The 18,475-nt window shown below is 45.0% G+C and overlaps 1 protein-coding gene across 1 annotated transcript; it reads right to left on the bottom strand.

The window, feature by feature from the left end:
* Window positions 1–536: 536 nt before the first annotated feature.
* Fxr2 (FMR1 autosomal homolog 2) lies at window positions 537–17,767 on the bottom strand. Its single transcript, XM_026390536.2, has 17 exons — window positions 17,305–17,767; window positions 10,464–10,516; window positions 10,021–10,114; window positions 9,404–9,475; window positions 9,142–9,290; window positions 8,777–8,870; window positions 7,878–7,994; window positions 4,550–4,720; window positions 4,283–4,361; window positions 3,810–3,919; window positions 3,512–3,598; window positions 2,607–2,826; window positions 2,247–2,444; window positions 1,960–2,160; window positions 1,783–1,878; window positions 1,536–1,636; window positions 537–1,223 (listed from the first exon to the last, which is right to left on the bottom strand). Exons 1-17 carry the CDS (start codon window positions 17,383–17,385, stop codon window positions 1,128–1,130), a joined length of 2,019 nt encoding a protein of 672 aa, XP_026246321.1. The 5' UTR covers window positions 17,386–17,767; the 3' UTR covers window positions 537–1,127.
* Window positions 17,768–18,475: the final 708 nt, after the last annotated feature.

Here is an 18,475-nt window from a genome sequence, read left to right as displayed (position 1 = left end):
ATTACAGCAAGTTTTATCCTCAAAACCAGTTGAAGTTGGGGGTGGGAAGGAAACCCGGGATAGCTCCCAAGAGCTGAGAGGTATGCCCGCTGGAGCCAGTGCAAAAGACCAGCTAGCAAGGAGGGTTGCACCCCTGAGTTCCAGAGGCTCCCCACTCTGCCTAGCGCCCAGCCCATGCCCTGGGCCTCAGGTAATCGGATTAAGCAGCCTACCCTGGCTCTCAGCTCCTAGCAGGAACAGGAACAGCTCCAGCTCTGAGCAGAACAGCCCTGCCTAGCCTGCACTGTGACTCAGGACCCAGGAGTGGCCCAACTCCCTTTACCAGCTATCAGGGGGGAAGGGAGCAGCACCCTGAGCCACCCGCTTGGACCAGGAGGGTACCTTGGGGCTGGGGAATTTAGGAATGCTAGAAATTGGAATGAGAAACCAACTGTAAAGGAATAGAGAATAAGAGCCAGGGACCAAGACAGGTCTGTACTAGAGAATCAAATGAACCCAAACTCTGGACAAGGAACACATAGGAGACAGAGCCGTTTGGATTTTTTTTTATTCTCTTTTTAAATACTGTACAGTGAAAAATAAATACGCCTTCTCATCCACCAGACAAGGTTGGTCCCCCCTCCCTCTGGGGGACCTTGTCACCCCCCCTTCATACATACCCCTGGTTCTACTCCAAAACCTTCCCCATGCCTCCCACCCACAGATACCCTTACTATCCCCGTCTTCCACAGTGATGAGGCCCCAGAAATGGGGGTACAGGATGGGAGGAGGGATAGCAGGGGAGCCCCCTGAAATGTCAAATCTGGGTGGGTCAAGGAGCACCCCCACCAACAGGCGGAGAATGGGGGTGTTCAGAGGTTGGGGCATTAGAGGATAAAGGCACATCCAGTCTGATGAGGAAGGGGAGGCTCCCCTCACCCTGGGGGTAGGGTGGACAAGAGGGAGGGGGTATGACCCTGTTACACACCCCTCCACTAGCTCCTGGAGGTTGGGGGGGACCCAAGCTGCTGTGCCACCCCCCTCCCCCCTAGATAAGAGCAGCTCCAGCGCAGGTCAGTTGGGCCAGTGAGGGCCATGGTGGTGGGCAGCAAGCGAGATGGAGAAGGGAGGGATGCAGGCTGGAGGTTTTATGAAACCCCATTCACCAAACTACCCAACTCCAGGGGGGCAGAGAGCTCCCCATTCTCTGAGGGGCCCTTAGGAAGCTTGCTGACAGAGTCACCCTGAGGGGGAAGTAGGGAAGAAAATGAACAGAAAGGAAAGCAGATGGTCAGTAGAAGTCCAGGTATAGGCATCCCCTCACACTAAGCCCTCCACACACCAGGGGCTGGTTCCCCATCTTCACTCTTTTCACTCATCACAAGCCATACTTTTCTCTCTGTTCTGTTCCAACTCTGCACTATTCTCAATGCAGCCTAAACTCCATCAGACACAGACACCTCAGAAATTCATAAAGAGATTTTTGGGGGGGAAATTTTGTGTGTCCCCTGCTCTAGAATAAAAGAGTGGGGGTAAGCTGCATCTGGCTTGCCTACCTTCTGTCCTGAAAGAGAATCCTCTGAGGGTTTAGCGCGTTCCAATGGTGGCCGCTGGCGGCTCTGGGATTCTGCTCTTGAGATATAGTCAGCCACAGTCACTGGGAAAGGCAGAAGGTCAAGTTTCAGAAGGAACTTGGGTATTCAACCCCAGGATTCCCACTAAACCCAACCCTGATCTTCACACAGGGTAGGATGTGCCCATTCTATGCTCTAGGAGGGCTACTGGCCTGCAGTGCCTGCTGACCTGGCTGGCGGTCTCCACTAATAGACCCATCAGTCCGGTTACCACGGTTGCGGCGGCGACGGCTGCGATTACGACGTTGGGGTCTTGATTCTTCTTCTGGGGGTACAGGAGAACAAATCATACAACCATTCTCCCATCCCTCATTCCACCCCATCTCTGACTTCTCAGGCCCCTCACCCAGGCCATTCTCTGTCATGTTGGGCCCATCAGACTCCAAGCCTCCATCCATGACAGTCCTGTCCTCGTCAGTGCGGCGGCGACGGGAGCGGCGACGCCTGGCACTTGCTGGGGGTGGTTCCCCAGGCTCTGAATCAACCGGGGGCTCTGGTTCTGATGTGTCCAGTAGGCTGTAAGGATTACTATCTGGATCTTTCAGCACTGGTCAGAGAAAGGAAAGGAATGAGGAGTCAGGTATAATTTGTCTTTCCTTTTGGCCCACATTCATGACACCAACCCTGTGGTACCTGAGCTAATAGATGAAGAGTTGTATCTTGAGGTGGGCCGGGGAGCAGGTGGGGGTCCCCTACCCCGGCCCCCAATTGGCCGCCTCCGGCTTTCTTCCCCCCGGGTTGGGGGATCCCGGTCACTAGGCCCAGCTCGGCTGGGCTCCTCTCTCTTCTCTGATTCAGTTTCAGAAGCTGTGGAAGGATCTGAGCTGGGGCCTGAAGAACACAGTGACATCTATTCAGGGCCATTCATCCCACCCCAAGATCCAGTTCTTCCTCTCTCACACAAGCCCCCCAGCCAATCATCTCTTATCATGACTTTCTCCAAGTTTCTACCCAGCCCACTGCCTCTCCCCACTGGACCCACATGTGCCTTACCATAGGCAGGACCCCCGGTCCTGCGGCCTCTGCCCCGGCCCCCATAGCTGCCACCATAGGTTCTTGTTGTATGCAAAGAGGAGGAGGAGCTCTCGTCAGTGGTATAGCCAGCCTTATCACTGCTGCCGCCCCGTCCACTCCCAGGAGGGCGAAAGCCCAGCCCAATCTGGCGAAGCTGTTCATCAATTTGCAACCTCTCCAAGCGAAGCTGCTCCACCTCCTGATTGGGAAGAAGATGGAAGATGAAATGGAAGAAGGAAACAGATCAGTGGACAATTCCCTTTTTTCATGCTTCTCCTACATAGCTAAGCTCTCAGGAATGCAAAGAGAAAGAAGATACTGGCTGAATAAGGAAAATTTGGGAATCTAACCCCACAGTCAAAATTTCCACCAATGGTTCTTGTTCTACAAAGACAAACTGGGTCTTTGTAGACAGTGACACATGCCTGTAATCCCAGCAACTGGGAAGGCTGAGAAAGGAAGATTGCAAGTTCAAGGTCAGTCTCAAGAGCTTAGCAAAACTCTGTGTCAAAATAAAAAATAAAAAGGACTAGGATCACAGTGCCCTGGGATCAATCCCCAGTACTTAAATAAATAATAAAAAAGGCTGGAAGCTGGATATGGTGGCACATGACTATAATCCCAGCAACATGGGAGGCCAAGCAGGAGGATCACCAAGTTCAAGGCCAGCTGAGCAACCTAGTGAGACCCTGTCTCAGAATGAAAAATTTATAAAAGGCTTGGGATGTGTCTCAGTGGTAGAATAGTCCTAGGTTAAATCCCCAGTACTAAGAATGAAAAATGACAGACGGGGAACCCCAATTCTGAAGCTTATCCTTCAGAACTCCTTCCCTGCCCCTTGCTGTACGCAATCTCCTCCTTTCCTGGGCTTTCAGCATGACTACCTGCAGGTAGGAGAGGTGATACTCCAGCAGAGCCTGGGCATTGCTAATATTCTCTCGGGTGCCAACAAATATGAAGGGAACCATTCCCTGGAGAGCAGAGAAAAGGAAAGATGAATCAGAAAGGAGAGCAGAACACAAATATTAACCCCACCTGGTCTCCCAGGGGAGCCCACCCAATGAGATCAAATTCCACTAGGGGTAAACAAAAATTTGTGTTCCACCCTCTGCAAATAACAAACCCTCAAAAAATAATCCCTCCTACTTCTGGAAACCAATCTCTAGGCCTAGTTGCACATACCTCCTCTCTGGGGTTCTTCTTGTCATTATCACCTTCCACACGAACCCTCACCACACCAGATTTATCCACAATCTCCTGGATCACTTTCCCATTCTTTCCAATCACTTTGCCTGAAAGGGTAAAGGAGTAATTAGGCCTTTTTCTGTTTTCTTTTTTCCTTTTAAAGGAAATAAACACTTATGAGAATCCCATATCTGGGCCCCTAATGCTTTTTTTCCCCCCTTGAGACTGGGAATCACTCTATTAATAACCTGGCTGGTTTCAAACTTCATGGCTCAAGCGATCAGCCCCCTCACCTTCCCAAGTAGGTGTCACTGCACTCAACTTTCTCCCCACCACCACACTGTGATTGAACCCAGGGCCTCATACATGCTAGGCAAGTACTCTGCAACTCAGCAACACCCCCATAGAAAGCTGCACCAGCTTTCTATGCTTTCTATTCTATTCTCTTCTACACATATACCCAAACTCACCAACCAGGTTCCTGGGCACTTGCACAGAGTCCTCAGAAAACTCCAGGTAGCTTCGGGCCTGTCGGCATGCCTCAGGAGTCTATGGAAGAAAAGTAGAGAGATGTTACTAAAACCAAGGACCTGGATCTCTAACAATTATCTCCAATGATTTTGGGGAAACTGGCTACCACCAAAGGCAAGGAAAAAGTGCACCACAACTCAGGTTTGCTTGTTAGCCTCCCTTCCCTCTATAACCTAAGATCCTGAAGATAGAGATCTTTTGCTAACCTCCCCATAGATGCGAAAAGTGCAAGTCTCTTCACCCAACTCAATGGCCGTCACCCCAGGTACTTTTCGGGCCTGCTGGATATTGGCACCATGAGTCCCAATTGCCAGACCCATCAGGTCCTCTCGCACCGTAAATTCCTCCTGGAACGCTGCTGCCAACTGCTTGCTTGTCTGAGAAGAAAAGACATTGTAAGAATCATGGTGGTGAGTCAGGTGCAGTGGTGCACACCTGTAATCCCAGCAGCTCAGGATGCTGAGATAGGATGATCTTGAGTTCAAAACCAGCCTCAGCAACTTAGAAGCCCTAAACAACTTAGTAAGAACCTAAATAAAATAAAAAGTCTCTAAATAAAATATTTTTTAAAAGGGGCTGGAGTTGTTGCTCAGTGGTTAAACGCCCGGGGTTCAATCCCCAGTACCAAAAAAAATCATGGTGGTAGAATCTCAGAATACCTGTCTAATGTGCCTGCGTAACTTAAATAAGAAAGCCAGAACCACCCTGGAGTCTGCTCTCCACTAAGACCTTTGTACAAAATGTAGAAACTTGTAAATACCAATGGGGTAGGGAGGAGGAGGATGGTGTAATAAGGGCAGAGTATGGGCTGGAGTCACCAAAGTTCTGGATTTGGCTTTAACACTATCAATAGGGTTGTGTGATCCTGAACAAAATACACATTGTGCCTCTGGTCTGTCACCTGCTAAGTGATTGCAACTGACCCTACCTCATTCTCAAGACTACCAAGAGCATCAGACAAGGTTGATGTGAAAGTTCTTTTCCCAAGGTACCGACAAGTGTAAGAAATTCTTACCTTAGCCAAACAAATAACCATTCTTCCCAAAATTCAACAAGTTGAGTAAAAAGGGGTTAAGAAAAGCAGAAAATGAGCCTATGGAATACCACAGTTCTACTTTATTTCTCAACCAGCCTTTAGAGGGATCCCTGGGTTCAGGGTCAAGAAAATAAGAAAGGTTCAAAAGTTTTCTGGAAAAGTTGAGTCAAGGTAGAATGCACCTAGTAGTGAAAACAACTGACCGGGCCACTGAAAGATCACAATACACCATTTCTTACTTCTAAGATGGACAGGGTGGAATTATTGCAAGGAGCACAATAGGCACAAGAGAGAACTGGGACAAGACACTTCGTGGGGTGTTCAAAATTTTACTAAGTTTTGGAGGAAGAGGAGAAGATCCATGACTTACTAATATCTTCTAGAGAAGATAGAGAAGGATTTTATTTCTTAAACTGCGTTGGGGGTGTAGCTCAGTGGTAGCACATGATTAGCATGCTTGGGGTCCCAAGTTTGATCCCCAGCACCAAAAATAATCTGCTTTAAGGAATAAAGGCATTTGTTGTATTAGTTCTTATATGTCATAGTTAATATCTGTGCATGTATGTATTTTTTAAAAAATAGTTTCTTGCTATGTCGACGAGGCTGGCCACCAACTCCTACACTCAAGCTAGCCTCCTGCCTCAGCCTCCTGAGTAGCTGGGTATAGTTAGAATTTTAAATAATTTTAAAATGAAATAACAACAAACAAAAGGCAAGATATCTTAAAAAGAAGGACATGTCCCTATTTTTCTTTTTCCTTTTTTTAAAAAAAATATTTGTTTTAGTTGTAGGTGTACACAACAATCTTTATTTTATTATGTGGCGCTGAGGATCTAACCCAGTGCCTCATGCGTGCTATGCAAGAGCTCTACTGCTGAGCCACAACCCCAGCCCCATGTCCCTATTTTTCACACTTTGGACCTATGCCTAACTAAGCTTTATTTAAGTTACTATACAGATCAATATAGCCAAGTCCTGAAGAGCTGAACAGTCTACCTTTTCATGACCAGGAAACCTGCACACTGGAAACCAGAACAGAAAGTTTGTATCATCTGACAATAATGGTGAATTTTATACTGGCAGTGCCCTCAGAAGCATTCCTGGAAAGTGAAAGATTGTCATAATCCAAAATTTGCACAGGTTCACAGAAAAGCCTCCCAAAGGATCAGTTCACTTGAAAAATGAAAACAAATGTACATGTACACACATACACACAAACGCTCTACCATTTAGACGGCATAATACCTAGGAAAAGGAAACCTGATGATTACAGGATTTCAGAACTTAAAAATCTATAGAGAAGTGGGGAGCGGTGATGCACACATGTAATCCCAGTGGCTTAGGAGGCTGAAATAGGAGGATCTCAAGTTCAAAGTCAGCCTTAGCAAAAGTGAGGGGGTAAGCAACTCAGTGAGACCCTGTCTCTAAATAAAATAAAATAGGGATCAGGATGTGGCTCAGTGGTCAAGTGTCCCTCAGTTCAGTCCCTGGTACCAATAAACAAACAAACAAACAGAATCTATAGAGGGCCTGGATATGTATCTCCAGAGCACTTGTGGATCCCAGTGCCACAAAACACCCCAACCAAATAAATTTGTACAAATATTCTTTTCTAACTATTTCACTATCATAGATGAAAAAGAGAAAGCTTGTTGAAATCAAATGATTTTCCAAAGGACGCTTTATTTGACAAAGCAAGATAGGATTCCAAGTCTAGCAGTGTTCCCAGTGTCCAAGTGGTTCTCACAGATATCCCACAAAGATCTCACAAGGCAGTTTGGATTAGAGGCAATCTGGGGGCACTGCTAGAGGTAAGAATCAGGATTTCTTCCTCCTTTCTTTCTTTTTTTTTTTTTAAATATTTATTTTTTTAGGTGTAGATGGACACAACACAATGCCTTTTTTATGTAGTGCTGAGGATCGAACCCGGGTCCCGCCCATGCTAGGCAAGCGCTCTACCGCTGAGCCACAATCCCAGCCAGTCCCTTCTTTCTCCTTTCTTTCTTTGATTCTTTTTTTTTTTTTTTTTTTTTGGTGGTACTAGGGATTCAACTCAGGGACACTTTAACACTTTACCACTGAGTTACATCTCCAGCCCTTTATGTATTTAATATTTTGAGATAGGGTCTCATTAAGTTGACCAGGATGGCCTTGTACTTGCGATCCTCCTGCCTAAGCCTCTCAGATTGCTGAATTATAGGCCTGTGTCACTGAGCCCAGTACCCTCTTTGCACTTTTATTAGACAGTGTTTATCTGACTGCATTTCAAGTAAAATTTCACTTCATCATTGGACTTCCTACCTTAAAAAAACATTTGAAAATAACTGTACCACAACATGATGGAGCTCTAACATCTGAAGGAGTATGAGATAAAATAGCTGATTCAGGTTTAACAGTCAGGAACAGCTTTAGCCTTTTTGTTCCATAAACACAAGAGCAAGAGACAATAATGGGGCAGGAAAGGAAGGGGAAAATAACATTAGGGGATCAGAACTTACCTCTAGGTGCTTGGTAGCTTCTTCATTTCGGGACATAAGTAGCAGTTTGGTGCGCAGGCTTCGGAAATGCATATCACCCAGCAGAGATGCCCGCTTCACAGGGGCTTCTGTGGTTGACTGGGAAGAAACCAATGTGAAGTCATTAAAGCTGTGTATATACACTGGGAAAATGCCAGTAGCTAGAAATCAGAATGCCTGAGTCCCTGGAAAAGGTCAGAAGAAATAAACGTAGGCAAGAGGAAAATCTAACGTTAGTCTCACAAGAACCAACTATCTGGGTACCTAAGGGGGTTAGTTGTAGACAAAAAGCAAGGAGCAAGTATATAATAAAAGATATACAGTCTCTTTTTCTTTCTTTTTTTTTTTTTCTCTTTCTCTCTCTTTTTTTTTTTTTCCTTTGGTACTGGGGAGTAAACCCAGGGGTGCTTTATCACTGAGCTATATCCCCAACCTTTTTATTTACTCTGAAACAGGGTTTCACTAAGTTGCCCGGGCTGCCCTCAAACTTACAATCCTGCTATCTCAGCCTTCCAAGCTGCTGGAATTACAGATATGTGCCACCATACCTGACTAACACAGTCTTATTTTTGAAAATCCAAATATCCAAGATAGAGTCCCGAACTCTAGTTCTAGCTCAATGGTAGAGTGTGCCCAATATATAAAAGGCCCTGGGTTGGTTCCCCAGCACACAGGGGGTGGGGGGCGGGGGGAAGTAGGGTTATACACAAGGAAAACTAAGGCTACTGATGCCTTGGTGCCTATAGGGTTAGAAGCAATAAATTTTTCTAACAAATAAATATAAGCACAATTTGGCTTCTCCCTTTCTCCAAAGAGGCTAAAAAGGAAAAAGAGAAAATTGTTGAAAGGGTTTACATGAAATTCATGCAGAATAAACTCACCAGAATAAAGAGTTCACTATTTGTGATGTTGAGAAAGATGCAATTAGCTCCCAGTGCTTTCTTGAATTCTTTATGGACATTTTCATTGGAACAGCTGCAAGAAAGAGTAAAGTATTCAGAATAGAGTACAATAAAAGGTTCAGGGGACAAAAAGCAGAGAGAGAAGAGACCATAGTTAAAAAACAGGGATGGGAAATGAAAGGGACATGAACTATAGAGGGCCAAGGAAATAACATGAACCAAATGAACTATAGAGGGCCAGGGAAACAATAGATAAGACTGAATAATGGGAATGGGCCTGGGAGAAATAAGGACAGACATTAGGGCTGCAAAGGTCTTCCATTCCTGACCTCCCTGATACTCACGCCTCTCTCAGATCTTCAGGCACAGCCATGGTAACCTTGAAGAAGCTGCCTTTGGTTGCAAGGGGATTGGGATTAACTGGCCGAAGTCGCTCCAGGGTGACAATCTCATTGTAGGTGGCATCACAGGCAGCATATTCAATGACATAAAACTGGTAAGATGGAAAGAAAGAAGTTGCAGATGGCCTGAACATCTATCTGCTACCTATCCATGAATGAATAAAACATTTGTTCAAAAAGTTCTCCAAACTTTACAATCACTCACATCTCCCTTCATCATCCGCACACGGGCCAGCCACCAGCCACAAGGTTCCTGTTCATTGGCTCGAGAATAAACCTGAAGGAGTTGGAAATCAAAGAGACATTGAAGACCACCCCAAACATCAAGAATGGAATAAGCATTAATATACTTGGGATGCATCCTAAACCAAGGATAAAGTAAATCAAAGGAAGAGATTACTAACTAAAAATCAGACAGCACTAGACTTTTTATTTATTATTATTACTAATAATTTTTAGAGATGGGGTCTTGATTATGCTGCCAATTCTGGCCCTGAACTCCTAGACTAAGCAATCCTCAAGCAATACTCTTCCATCAGCTTCCCAAGTTGCTAGGACTACAGGCTACACTACCACACCTAACAGCATACTACCACATACTACCACATCTAACAGCAGTGGATTTTAGATGCTATTATCACAAATGGAAGAAAAGTTAATCCCCTGAACCTGGGGAGCTCCCTGATTTTGGCTGATCACTTCCCCAAAGGCTATATGGCTGGATGTGGTAGCTGAGCTGGAGAAAAGAGCACCAAATAACTAGAGAAGAGCCTAGGATTGTGAGAATAAAAGTGATGTTCTTCTTTTCTTCCCTGCCCTTACCTCCACTTCATCCCCTTCTGTGATCTCCTTATTATAGTCAGCTGGCGGTGGTAGCCGAACATCCCCAAAAGGAATCTGTCTTTCACTCTGCCAACTGTAAGAGAAATAGTGTTATGAAAGCTATTCAAACTGATGTGGTCACCCATTTCTTTAGGAAGGGGTTACTGCCTCAGCTGGGTGACTTCCACCTTCCCTAGAAAATTGAAGCTAAACTCCAGGCCTTGCTTCATTGTGATGCCATCTTCCACTTCTTGCTAATATCTAGCAAATGTCCCCAATATCACCAATATTCAGCCCTTTCTTCTCCTGGGATCCATATGTTACCCACAAAAATCTTTGGCTCTTCCCTACCTATTATATGCCTCATAAGACTCAGCCGCCCCCTCTTCTCCACTCTTCTTCTAGGACCTAGTATGCTGGGTTCTCTATTCCCAAGGTCTTACTTGTTTTCAAAGAAGATGGTGACGGAGTCTTCATGGACATCCTTCACAAAGCCCTGGAAAGAATTTTTTTTTTTTAATGTACAAAACATAAAATGACATTTCACCACCACTTTAGCCATCAGGGGAACAGAGACACTTGAAACCCTTAAACTAAAGTTTTAGGCGGGGCCACAAGCAGTCTAAAAACAGGGTCAGAAAGGCTGTACTAGGAAGAGAATGGTATGTTAGAGAAAAAAATGATATTGGCATGGAAAGAGATATCTGTGGCAAAATACAGATATAAAACAGGATGCAAACTAAGTAGAAGAGGAAGTACCACCTGCAACAGAACAGTCTGCAAACTGGTGGTCTACTCTGGCTCTGACAGGGGCCTCCCTATCTGTGTCTTCCTCCTGTTGTGCTGAACAGCCTGCCAGAGTTCAATTAAAATACCAACAACAGCAAGGCTAAGAATATCCCATGAGACAGTATAAGGCTATCCTGGAACACCTAGAGGACATCAGGATCTGCTGAGAGAAGGGTCCAGCTCTCCCCTACAGCAAGAGACCTCAGCACACTTGGTGTTCTTGATGCCCAGGGTCCTTGGAGTATAAAAAGAACACTGGAGTAGTTCAAAGTAAGGAATATAATTTTACAGAAGAAAAAATTAGGATTTAAAAGACATGACTTTTTAATGATAGAATGATTGCTGAATTTGAAAATAAAATCTATAGAAGACCCCATCTTAAAGTCACTAATAAAAGAAAAAGGGATTGGGGCTGGGGTTGTGGCTCAGGGGTAGAGCGCTTGCCTCACAGTTATGAGGCACTGGGTTTAATCCTCAGTACCACATAAAAATAAATAAAGGTATTGTGCTCATCTACAACAAAAATATATTTAAAATTAAAAAAAAAAAAAGAAAAAGAGATTATCAGGTAGTTGGTCCATCTCTTTCGGTCCTCACTGAAGAGGATATATTCAGCCTCCTAAATCCTAAACTACCTGTTTAACCCCAAACCTAATTTTTCTGCCTTCCCTATTTTTTCACACATTCAAAATTAGGGATTTCTAATTTTGACAAAATTCAATTTGAGTTTATTCTTTTATTAACTATACTTCTGGTTTCATTCTAGAAATCTGCTTAATCCAAGACCACACAGGTTTTCTATGTCTTCTCTGGAATCTATATAGTTTTTTGTTTTATATTTAGATCTATAATCTGTTTTGAGCTAAATTTTGTACTGAAATGAGAATTGATCAAACTTTAGTTTTTACCTATAGGTATCCAATTGTTCCAGAACCATTTGTTGAAAAGACTACCTTCCCTATAAACTTTTTCATTTTTGTCAAAAAAATTAATATAGAATGATATGAAACCACTCAGTTGGTGAACTTTTTATTGGGAGGTACTGGGGGATTGAACCCATGGCCTCACACACGCTAGGTAAGCACACTACCACAGTCACATTCCCAGCCCTTTATTTATAGCAGTTCTAAAGGTTAAACCCAGTGTGCTCTATTATTGAGGAACATCCCCAGCCATTTTTTGCAATAGGACCTTGCTAAATTGTGGAGGCTACCCTCAAACTTGCAATCCTCCTGCCTCAGCCTCCCAAATTGCCAAAACTACAGGAGTAGCACTACCATACTCAGCTTAAATTTCATTCTTGATACAAGCCACCTTTCTTTTTTTAGGGACAGGAACTTATTATGGAGCCCAGTTCTTTCTTAAAGCCTTACTACTGGGCTGGGGATGTGGCTCAAGCGGTGGCGAGCTCGCCTGGCATGCGTGCGGCCCGGGTTTGATCCTCAGCACCACATACAAACAAAGATATTGTGTCCACCGAAAACTAAAAATAAATATTAAAAATTCTCTCTCTCTCTCAAAAAAAATACTTAAAAAAAAAACTATTATAAAGTCTTACTACTATCCAAGGCATGTAGTTATTACTACTTCTGGGTCTCTTTTTTTTAAGAGAGAGAGAGAGAGAATTTTTAAATATTTATTTAGTTAGTTTTGGGCGGAGACAACATCTTTGTATGTGGTGCTGAGGATCGAACCCGGGCCGCTCGCATGCCAGGTGAGCACGCTACCGCTTGAGCCACATCCCCAGCCCCTCTGGGTCTCTTTCTAAACCAAATTTTTAATCTCAGGGGCACTTGACCACTGAGCCACATCCCCAGCCTATTTTGTATTTCATTTAGAAACAGGGTCTCACTTGAGTTGATTAGCACCTTGCTATTGCTGAAGCTGGCTCTTAACTCAAGATCCTCCTGTCTCAGCCTCCCAAGCTGCTGGGTCACTCCTACCACTCTCTACAAAAGTCTTCTAAGGGACTCTAACTCCTTACTATCTTCCTGGGTTATTTTTCCCTTCTGAATACTTTCCTTAGTTACTTCCTAAGTGCCTTCTTCCCACAACCACTAATATCTTATTCCTACCCCTTTTTCATTTTGTCTTTGTGGTGCTGAGAATTGAACCCAGGGCATTGCACATGTTAAGCATGTGCTTACTTCTGAGATAATTCTTCCCACACCCCCACCCCCTTTATTTTTGTACTGGGAATTAAACCCAGGGGCCCTTCACCACTGAGCTACATCTCCAGTCATTTTTTTTGGTACTAGGGATTAACCCAGGGACTCTTTACCTGAGTTACATCCTGAGTCACTGGGATTACAGGTGTATGCCACTGCACCCAGCTCTCTTATCCTCTTTATTAGGGTTTGTCTAAATTTCTAGAAATATGTCAACCTGACTCTTGTCAGATTCTTTACCCAAAATGTCTACCTCCAAGTCTTCATAATAGGTTATCAAGATAAGAGTAACCTATTCCAAAACATTTTAGGGATGAGACAAAAGGAAATGGAAAGGAGACAGAGGAGAATCACCTGCCTGCCTCTTTTATGAAGAGATTTGCACTATGCCATTACCTTTAATCCAATTCTCCTCTACCATGTTGGAGTTGGCTCACAGGGTTAACAGTATTATATATATTTTTTTCACCACGATTTCCAAAGCGAAATGCTAAAAACTCAGAATGGGGTCAGCCCTCACATCGTTGAGCAGTTCAAAATAAATGTCACTCACCCTTATACTTTCAAGGTCTTTTTTCCTTCAAATATCCTCCAATCCTATCTCTGCTCTTTAATTCTACCCATTAGCCTTGATAATGGTTTTTGTTTTTGTTTTCCTTTGAGGATACCAGTGGGAGAAAATGAGCTCCAAGTCCTGCTCACTCTATGCTCACTGGGAAAATAAGCAAATAAGGGCAGGAGCAAAATCTGTTAGAAAACCATCCAGATCCAGAGGATGACTTGATTCAGTGGCCGTACTATATACTGGTTTTTGTCTTCTGGGGTCTAGCGCCAGGTAGGCAGAGAAAAAAATGTTCTAGGTTTCTAGGTATTTGTTTCTCAAATCAAAAAATACGAAATCAGTCCCCACCTTCACCCTATATTCTAGTCCTGACCTATCAAAAAAAAAAGGACTTCTAGGAGAAAAGTCCGAATTTGATGATGCCCCATTCATTAAGAAAGGAATGAGGGCTGGGTACACTGGCACATACCTATAATCCCAGCAACTTGAGAGGCTGAGGCAGGAGGATCGCCAAGTTCAAAGCCAGCCTGAGCAACTTCACATGGTCCTAAGCAACTTAGTGAGACTGTCTCAAAAACTAAAAAGAGCTGGAAATGTAGCTCAGTGAAAAAGCACACCTGGGTTCAATTCGTAGTGCCAATTTAAAAAAAAAAAAGAGGAAATGAGGGCTTCAAGTATACTTCAGTGGTAGCATGCTTGTCTAGCATGGATGGGTTACAGGTTCAATCCCAAGCACTTCCAAGGAGAAAAAGAAAAAAAAGAATGAATAAGGGGCTGGGGATGTGGCTCAAGCGGTAGCGCGCTCGCCTGGCATGCGTGCGGCCCGGGTTCGATCCTCAGCACCACATACCAACAAAGATGTTGTGTCCGCCAAGAACTAAGAAAAAATAAATAAATATTAAAAATTCTCTCTCTCTCTCTCTCTTAAAAAAAAAAATGAATAAGAATTAGAATATCTAGGCAAGGTCTAGAAAGTAGGATAACTGTGTCCTAGGAGGTGAATAGATAGTTCATTTTGAAGTGTACACTTAAAAGAAAAAAAAAATTACATTCTAACAGAAAAGGAAGGATTGGTGGGATAGTTACAAAATAACTTAGATCTCAGATCTGCCATCTGTCCTGGAAGAAAATTAAAATAGGACTCAATTCTCAAAGAGGAAAAAGGACCTCCACAAAATTTATAGTTCTAGAAGCAATGTAAACACTGCTTGACCACACCAAGGTTTGCTGAGTCATGAATATTAAATCAGTAGCAAGGTCAGAATGGATAAGTATCTATATGGCACTGAGAGTTGAAAAAGGATTAGTCTGAATTTAGAGATTTGTTTTTAACTCAGTCATGGAGCAGAAAATGCTAAGGTAGTCAGAACACAAAACCTACATTATCTAGCTTTAGGCTCAACTCCAACTAAACCCTATTCTGTCCCTTCTTCACTCAAGTCTATCATTCCCATAGCCCACAGGAGAAAAGGGAAAGATTCAGAGATACTTTCTGTAGGATACTCCTATATGGAACAGGAAATGTGTCCCTTGCCAGCCTGAACTAGATACCAATCTTGCCTAGCTGTGCAAGGTTCCTATACCTCTAGGAAAAAAAAAAAAAAAAATCTTGATCTTAGACTCAATTTGAGAACTGCTCTTCTTGAAAGTGAGAATTTGTAGGTGAGAAGGATCCAAATGAAGGACAAGACACTATGGGAAAAAGGGCTAATATTTTATGAGGAAGGTTATTTCAACAAAGTAAAACAAGTTGGGGGGACAGGATATGAGATAAATGTGTTCTATTAGAACCAGAAGGAATTAAGAGACTTTTTGCCAAAGAAAACAGAAATGTTATGGAGGTAGGCAGGATAGAAGAAAAAGTCCCAAGAGTTAGGAAAGTATGCAGAAAATGAGAAAAGAGATCAGCTGAGAATGTCCTTCAGCTAGACAAAATAAGGTGATTCCTGGGGATTATACAGGAATAGAGAATTTTAGGATAAAAAGGCAAAGACTTGCATATAAAGAAATCTGGGGGCTAGGGATATAGCTCAGTCAGTAGAGTGCTTGCCTTCCATACCCAAGACCCTGGGTTCAATCCCCAGCACCACAAAAAAAGAAAAAAAGAAATCTGGCAAGGAAAGATAAAAATGGTAGGAATTTAAAGTGAGCTTAAAAAAAAAAAAAGACAAAAATGAACTTATCAACTGCAGTGAGGGGCACATACAAACCCTTTCAGCTAAGCCTTCCATGATTTCACAGAGTCAGAGAAATTCTTCCAAGGGCATGAGAAGGTAGAAAGATCTATTGAGAGAAAATGACCTGAGGGAACTGAAGGAAAGGGGGCCCTCCTCCTCATATCTGACATTATGAGCAGTATCTTTTCTCTGGCCTCCCAGGGTGAAATGAAAAAAAAATGAAACAGGAATCAGAAAGTCTGGGACAATTCTAGGCATAAAATCCAAAAAAAGTTCAGAATTCCATCAGTCACACAAAGAAAAAATTCCTGAGAGGCAAGAAGTTTTCTCTCTACCAGGAGTGGTGGCACACACCTATAATCCCAGCTACTGGAGAGGCTGATGCAGGAGAATCTCAAGTTCACAGTCAGCCTGAACAACTTGGAGATAAGCTGTCTCAAAAATTAAAGGGTTGGGATGTAGCTCCAAGGTAAAGTGCTTGACTAGCATGCACAAGGCCCTAGGTCCCACTCCCAGACAGAGAGGAAAAAGAAAAGGCCAGGGTCTTTCTCTGACTTAAATCTAAATGGGTGTGTGTTGGGGGGGGGGGGGCAAGTGACCTAGAAAATGATGGTAGTAAAAGGATTTAAAAAAAAAAAAAAATCCTGGGCAAGAGAAAAACTGAAATAACCAAGGTTCTTTTGAAAAAAGATAGTCCCTGTCTCCTTCCAGAAAATATTGACAGATCAGAAACTGGGAGAGTTGACCAAAGGACTTCCAGAAGTGAAAATCCTTGAGATAGAAACCTAAGGAATCTTGGTGAGAGTCCTTTTAAGAGATATGAATAAGAAGCTTATTATGCTTTCAAGATGAAAAACTATATGAATGATCCAAATGTAACTGAGGTCAAAGTGAAATACCAAATACGATCCATCCCTGAGTAGAATGGCAGATCAGCTGGGCTTGGAATAAAGGTGTGACGGATGACAGACTTGTAAAAAGAATCCACTTTATGGTTGGCTGGGAGGCAACTCGACTGATATAACCTGAGACTAAAGATGCCAAATGTCATAAATGGATTTTGACCGTTTCTCCTTCGGCTGGGAACGGGGATATAAGATGAAAGTGGGGTGAATGTTCCACAGCCAGTAGACAGAAGACTCCTCGAGGAAGATTAAAGGATCCAATATGGGACAGAGGACCTTCCCAAGGGGTTCATGTGGGAGAAGAAAGAAAATTCTCCATGTGCTTAGACTGAAGGGAAGATGTGATTAAGGGCTAAGGTATGTCGTTCACTAGGAAGCAAGAAAGTCAATTAGAAGCTGGGTAAAGAGGTTTATCATGGGGGGCAAGGAGCGCCGATCCAAGCACAATAATGACCTGATGTCCATTTTCTCGGAACTGGAGGTAAAAACAGGTGTAATAGAGGGGTCAAAAATAAGAGGAAGAGGGCTAACTCACAGCGATCTGCCCAGGAGGGCTGAGGGTGGGAGCGTGGGTCGAAGGTTCTAAGGGTCAGCTACAGGAGCTTGATCCCGCCCCACTCTTCCCAGTTCCGGCTGCGGGGAGGGGGCCAAAGAGGGTGTCCAGGGTCGGCGCGCTGCCTCACCTTGTAGAAGGCCCCGTTGGAGCCGCGCACCTCGACCGGCAGTCCCGGCTCCACATCCCCCCCAGAGGACAGGCCGCCCATGGCGCCGCCACCGCCTCCGACTCCGGCGGCGGCAGCAGAAGCAGCGCTCTGAGTGCGGGCCGGGCCGGGCCCCCGGCGTCTCCCCGGAGGAGGAGCCGGAGGGGGAGCCGCGGGGGGCGGGAGCCGGGCCGGCCCCACGGCGGCCCTGCCACAGCCAACGAGCAGGGGGCCGGGGCCGGGCCGCTCCCCGTCCGCCGCCGCCGCCTTGGTCTCCGCCACCGTGAGGGGAACGGCCGCCGCCGCCGCTGCCTTCGTCACCTCAGCTTCCGCCCGCCGCCGGCCCCGCTGCTGCCTCAGTCCCGGGACCCGCCGCTGCCGCTCCACGGCCTCCACCTCCCCCTGCCTCCGCCGCTGCCGCCTACTGCGCAGGCGCACCCGGCACCCGCCCGCCGCGCGCTGGGCTCTAGGACCACAGCGCAGGCGTCAAAGCTGGCGACCCCACTCGCGCTCGCCAGCGCATCAGGGCTTCCACATTCCCCTCCACTCTCTCACGCCCCCTCCTGGTCGCTTCCTTGCGCTTGCGCAGAACAAGATGCACTCTCTTTATTCGCCTCCCCATCACTCCACCGCCCGCCTCTCTTCCTTTCCCCGCCCCACAACACTAAGTGCAAACCAATCATGGGGAGGGAGGAACCAAGTTCACTCCTTCGGATTGGAGTTCCGCCGCCCGGATGGCCACACCCACTTCACCATAGTGAGCCCCAGGGGCTCGGGCAAGTTTGGGATGGGCATGCGCTTGAATGACTGCTTGGTCACTTTCTCCACCTTTGTCTTTCTTTGTGCGCACGCTCCAAAGAAAAAAAAGGAGGAGCCGAAACGCCGAGAGCCTGGTGCGCACGCGCTAGGCTTTGCCTGCTGCGCGCATGTGTTGACTGTCTGAAGTATCTATAACTCTCTGCAAAAGTCAGGATTCTTAACCAGGGGATGTATCTCAGTGCTACAGTGCTTGTTCAGCATGCTCAAGGTCTAGGGTTCACTCCCCAGCACCACAGGGGGAAGAAAGAGCCATTGATCTTGGCTTGAGAAGATTTTAATATAATGAAGAGTTAAAGAATAATTTCATAAGCCATACCGAAAAGCAAATGCAGCC

The sequence above is a fragment of the Urocitellus parryii genome, chromosome 7 (genome assembly GCF_045843805.1).
Source record: "Urocitellus parryii isolate mUroPar1 chromosome 7, mUroPar1.hap1, whole genome shotgun sequence".
Taxonomy (NCBI): Eukaryota; Metazoa; Chordata; class Mammalia; order Rodentia; family Sciuridae; genus Urocitellus; species Urocitellus parryii.
This window is presented reverse-complemented; position numbering and strand designations above follow the sequence as displayed.